This window comes from Hibiscus syriacus, unplaced genomic scaffold, assembly GCF_006381635.1.
Source record: "Hibiscus syriacus cultivar Baekdansim isolate YM2019G1 unplaced genomic scaffold, ASM638163v2 tig00111008_pilon, whole genome shotgun sequence".
Lineage (NCBI taxonomy): Eukaryota > Viridiplantae > Streptophyta > Magnoliopsida > Malvales > Malvaceae > Hibiscus > Hibiscus syriacus.
The window spans coordinates 89,216-95,215 of NW_024062951.1; the positions used below are offsets into that span (position 1 = coordinate 89,216).

At 33.7% G+C, this 6,000-nt stretch overlaps 1 protein-coding gene across 1 annotated transcript; it reads left to right on the forward strand.

The window, feature by feature from the left end:
- The first annotated feature begins 5,454 nt into the window (after positions 1–5,454).
- Positions 5,455–6,000, forward strand: LOC120149594 (stearoyl-[acyl-carrier-protein] 9-desaturase, chloroplastic-like). Its single transcript, XM_039162325.1, has one exon. The coding sequence runs from the start codon at positions 5,470–5,472 to the stop codon at positions 5,971–5,973; it is 504 nt and encodes a 167-aa protein (XP_039018256.1). The 5' UTR covers positions 5,455–5,469; the 3' UTR covers positions 5,974–6,000.

Below are 6,000 nucleotides of genomic sequence, written 5' to 3' on the forward strand. Positions count from 1 at the left end.
TGATTTGGGAGAAGTTGATGTAATTTTAGGGATAAACGTGACTAAATTAAATAAAGGATACTCGTTAAACCAATCTCATTATATAGATAAAGTTTTGAAAAAGTTTAACAATTTTGATGTAATCCCTGTGAGTACCCCCTATGATCTTAGTATTCAACTAAAAAAGAATAAAGGGAATAATGTCTCACAATCCGAATATGTAAAGATTATTGAAAGCCTAATGTTCTTAATGAACTATACCTGACCTGATATTGTCTATGTTGTTAGTAGGTTAAATATATATACTTATAATCTTAGTAGTGAGCATTGGAATGCTCTTAATCATTTACTTAAATACCTTAAAGGTACAATAAATTGGAAACTTAAATTCGTTTGATACACTGCAGTCTTTGAAGGATATTGTGATGCAGATTGGGTAATTGAAAATGACAATGATGAAGTAAGTTCTACTAGTAGGTGTATTTTTACTTTAGGTATATCATCTATTTCTTGGAAGTCTGCAAAACAGATGTGTATTGCCTTTTCCACCATGGAATCAAAATTCATTGCTCTTGATTTAGCCGAACAAAAGGCTGAGTGGCTTAGGAATCTACTTGCAGATATTACTTTATAGGGGAGACCTACACCTCCAGTGTCATTATTATGTGACTCACAAACTACAATTTGCGTTGCTAATAATCAAGCATACAATGTTAAGAAGAGACACATCAGGATAAGACACGAATTTGTGAGACATCTTATAAAGAATGTAGTACTCGCATTGGAGTACGTGAAATCATAAAGGAACCTTGTTGATCCCTTAACTAAAGGGTTACATAGGAAAATGGTTCTTGATTCATCGAGGGGGTGAGACTTAAGTCCATAGGATGAGTTTTATACTCTTAAGAGGTTGAGTTTTATACTCTTAATGAATCCATAGCCCAAGATTTGGGTGCTCTTAGTAATACAAACTTGATGGATACACCAGTTTTTAAGGTTGAGTTTTATACTCTTAATGAATTCATAACCCTAGTTTGTGGGTGACCTTAATGAGATAGGCTCGATGAATTCATCGAATTTATAAATGAGAGGTTGAGCTTAGTAAAAGCTCTTAATGATTTTATAGCCCTAATTCGGGTGGTCTATATTGAGATAGACTTGATGAAATTACCTTCGTAAGTGTGAATGATTAGCCACCTTCTATGAAAAACTTTGGGTCGTCTTTCTAGAGCACTTACGAGCATCTCGAGGTATTATTTGGCAAAATTTTGAACTATCGCATAACTCATATAGATTTGAGATTAGTCGTGTGTTATGAGTTAACCCTAATCTTAACAAGTTCAAGATTCATTCACTTGTTAAAGAGAATAATTACCTATTTCTCTATGTACTAGTTCAAATCTAACAAATACTAGTATTTAAACGACTAATTTCGTCATTACTCTTTTGTTTTAATTCTTTTGTGGGTCTCTATTTTTTTGCATTAGTAAGGATTGTTGGTTATATATATAATAATGCAAAGAAATATAATTAATTTTATTTAAATTTTAAATTTTAAATTAATTGAAATTCAATGGTTGAGATTATGAGAGGAGTTAAGATTTTTTTGTTGATTTTTCTATTTATATTTTTACCTAAATACCCTTAATTGTTTAGCTATAAAAGGAGGTCATCTCATTCATTTTCAATTCACTATCTCTTCATTCTTCTCTCTTCTTCTATATTTATCTCTTCACAAGCATAGTAAAGTTTTTCTTTTTCGGTGGCCTTCGATATTTTTTATTCCGGTAGTATTTACTCCGGATAAAATATTTTCCTTTCATCCAAAGAGAGCAATACTATTTAGAGTTTCACTTCCTTATTTCGGGTGTACGAAATTCGGAAGACTGTGTTAACTTTGGGGGCAACTTCTATTTTAGAGATTACACTAGTCCGAACTAAATTGCTTATAAGGCAGTGACTACACGACACAATAAGATTACTTGCTTTTTATTTATTTTATTTATTTTTCCAGTCAGTGCTAATATTTCATTTTGCAATAAGCTATATTTCCAACAACTGTAACACCTTAAATTTCAAATTCAATTCTGATCAATCGAATATGATTTCTCGAGTAATTATTATTTTAAATTTATATTAAATAATTCTCAAGTTTTAAAATATTCAATTGACTTTCTAAAAATTCTGACTTCATGAGCTCAGTATCGAATATTTTTTGTGAATTATTTATATAATTTTTACTTATAATCTTTGATTAATTTTTTAATTCATATTCAGATAATAATATTAAAATATATATAATAATAAGTATATTAAAATTTATAAGGGATTTTACCCGATTAAATTTAAAATATATATATCGATAGTTTTTTTATAATCATCGATACTCGATTTATTAATTGATTAATCCAAATCGAGTACTGTAAAGGCAAGAATGACATTTCTAATTTGTTTCATTCGCAAACGTTAGGATTTAAACTTTTGACATTGCTTAAAGGATATAGTGCTTGTGATAAAAAAAATATAGATAGATATTTGAGCAGTTGTGATCCATGAATGGCTGGACTTTCCAATTGCATTGACCTTAGTGGAGCCATCCATGGTTTTCAGAACCGGACCGGTTAGCGAACCGGTCATGCTACCGGTTCACTGGTTTAACTGGTCGAACCGGTTCGACCGGTCGGAAAAACCAGACGATGTCATAATTATTTAAAAAATTAAATAAAAATATAAAAATATTTAATAAAAAATAATTTTTTATATCACAAGTCATATTCAAAGCAAGTCATAACATATATAAGTTAAAAACCATAAAATCAAGTGAAACAAAATGATTCAAATTAACTACAATATAATATTTAAGGTAAAACATATTAAATAATAAATATAATTATATAACTATAATTAAAAAAATAAATTTGGGGTTAAAAAATCATAACAAAATGATATTGTTTGGTTTAATTTTTTTTTAAAAAATAATCCCACATGGCTAAGAAACATAGAAGAGCATCCCAAAAGTCTAAAGAGTAAAAATATGATAACAAAACAATCTCACATTGATAAGAAACATATAAGCGCATCACAACTAACTTCTATAAATAATAGAGGTAATTTGGCATTCAAAATCATGGAGCCTTTTGGTGAGCTTTGAGTAAACTATTCTTTCACTTCAATCAAGCTCGAATTTTAGGCTTCAATCGAGCTTCTAATTTTTTTTTGAGTTCAAGTTTCAATATTATATTTCGAGTTTGAGTTGAACTTGATAATTTTTAGCCTGTGAGTTTGAGTTGAGTTGAGCTTACTTTTAAAGTTTTCAAGTTCGAGTCGAGCTCAGCAATACTCGAGTTCGACTTGGCTCGTTTAACAAACGACGTTGTTTGGTTTAATTTTTTTTAAAAAAAACAAAAATCTCGGTTTTTCCCGGTTTTTTTCAGTTTTCAGCCGGTCCGGTTCGAATGGTTCAGCGGTTCTGACCGGTTCACTAATAGCAGTTTAACCGGTTTAGATTGAACCGGACTAAACAATGATTTCCGGTTGAACCGGCCGGTCCGATTTTCAAAACAGAGGAGCCATCACCGGAGGATCCCTCCACTTTACTACTATTGCTGACATGCAAACAAATACAAAATTCTTCTCATTCATATCATAGCAATATCCACCCACTACTGTTACCTCCAAGGCCTTAAAGCTTAGATTTAACTTCTCCCTTGGAAAGTGCAGTTGGTACATCTTTATCAACACAAATAGTAATCATTTATAACAATCCTACGAGAAGAATATGTATCAAAACTAAATTTCAAAGTTAGAACAAATAATTGCACTCTAGTCAAGGATGAACCAACCGATAATATGTGCTGCTTACTTCATCTCCTTGGGAGAACAGTCAAGATAGTCCGTAAACTCGGACCTTGAATGTTGTAGTCTGAGTTCGACTTATATTTTAAATACATTTTGATTCTTTATTCAAATTCATTTTTGGGATCGAATATTTTTATTTAAATTCTTTCAAAATTCGGACGAACCTTCAAGCATAAACGAGATTAATCCGATGCTTGAGCATGTCTACTTTGAAACAATAGGAACGAGCTGGTGTTTAATGCAGAGAATCATAATTCAGAAGACATTGTTGCCTCGAGTATAGCTTGAACAGATAGCAGCTATGCAAGAGGCCATGAACGGTGACATTCAACCATGTATTTACAGAAGCAACCGGAGAACAGTGCAGCAGATTTGATGGCGAGGCTTGGAACAACATTGGATCAAGGTCTGCACTTGTACTCAACGATTCAACAATCTGGCCCAAAACAAAATATGCAGCAAGATTTTGAAGGAATGATTATAAAGGATAGCTCTGGTTTCACCACCGAACGCTTATGTGCTTTGTAATTAAGCTTTGGGTAACCTGTTAAGTGTCTAATCACGTCACTAAAACGATATATTTTGGTACCTTTTATTTCTGAACTTTTTGTAAAATTTTAATCTTTTCTTCCCGACAATCGAAGTCATTTTCTATTGCCGTTTGATCGTCGTGAACAATCATTTACGGTACAATTGATATCAAGACGTGTCATTCTTTTTTTTTTTCAATTTGGTTTTATTTGAAATTCCCCTCAATATTAACAAAATTCAAATTAAAACTTCGAATTATCTTACTTCGATTTGTAATCTCTATTGTCTGATTAACGTGAAATTAAGATATATTATTATTTTTCTTATCTATCTCTATTAGGAAGTAGTTGAAGAGAAAGCAGTAAAACGTTTATTGAAGTAAAACATTTATTGATACTCTGATTACAATACAAGGGCTGCTGTGTTTATATACTGCACAGGTAGCTTAACAGAATAACCTCTCTTAACAACCAGCTTAACAGCTTCCTAACTGCCTAATATTCTTCTAAACATACTCATTCTTCTAACATTCTCCCTACTTTCTCAACCTTCTTGACAAAAAGATGAACAATTGAGTCGAAAGTGCTGATGCTTCCTTCCGTTCACTTTGAATCGAAAGTGTCGATGCTTTCGATGCTTCCTTTCATTCTTCTTGAACCGAAAGTGCCGATGCTTCCTTCCGTTCACTTTGAATCGAAAGTGCTTATGCTTCCTTTCGTACTTCTGATTCACCTTCATTTCTTTGTTCTTCACCCTCTTTTACCAGATTCCTTGAAATTTTTTTTATGAACTTTTAGCTGAGAAGCTTTCAAGTCCCATAACACTTTTGAGATATAAGCAATAAAAGCAACAAAATGAATGCAAAATTAAACTTCTGTTTACTTACACAAAAAAATTATACTACTATGCAGAAATAACATCATGTCTCCAGTGTACCCATAAACGGAATCTCTGTTATAAGTTCCCATTGGCAGAATTATTAACCTGAAGAGTGTGGTGATCATAAGCCTCAATCCATTTCCCGCCTATTAGACCCAGCGTTCGGAATATGGGGGAATTTTTAAGCGCAGAAGCGACACTACCCATCTGGCGAGCGCGAAAATGGCTCTGAATCTCAGTCTCATTGCCTCGATTTCTCAGAAACTCCCTTGCCATGCTCTTCCTCCCAAATCCACTCTCAGATCTCCCAAGTTTTCCATGATCTCCACCATTCCTTATGGCTCCAAAGATGTTGGGAATCTGAAAAAGCCTTTTGCGCCTCCACGGGAGGTGCCTGCTCAGATCACCCACTCCATGCCGCCTCGTAAGGTTGAGATCTTCAAATCTCTGGAAGGATGGGCCGAGAACAACATCCTGACTCACTTGAAACCAGTCGAGAAATGTTGGCAGCCCGCCTACTTTCTCCCGGATCCTAATTCCAATGGTTTTTATGACCAAGTCAACGAGCTCCGGGAAAGGGCAAAGGAGATTCCCGATGATTACTTTGTCGTTCTGGTGGGTGATATGATCACGGAGGAAGCCCTTTCCACTTATCAAACAATGCTTAATACCTTGGATGGAACTCGCGATGAAACTGGTGCTAGCCTTACCCCTTGGGCCATTTAGACCAAGGCATGGACTGCCGAAGAAAAC

Coding starts and splice junctions, on each gene's coding strand:
- LOC120149594 (XM_039162325.1), top strand. CDS start 5,470: ATGGCTCTGAATCTCAGTCTCATTGCCTCGATTTCTCAGAAACTCCCT.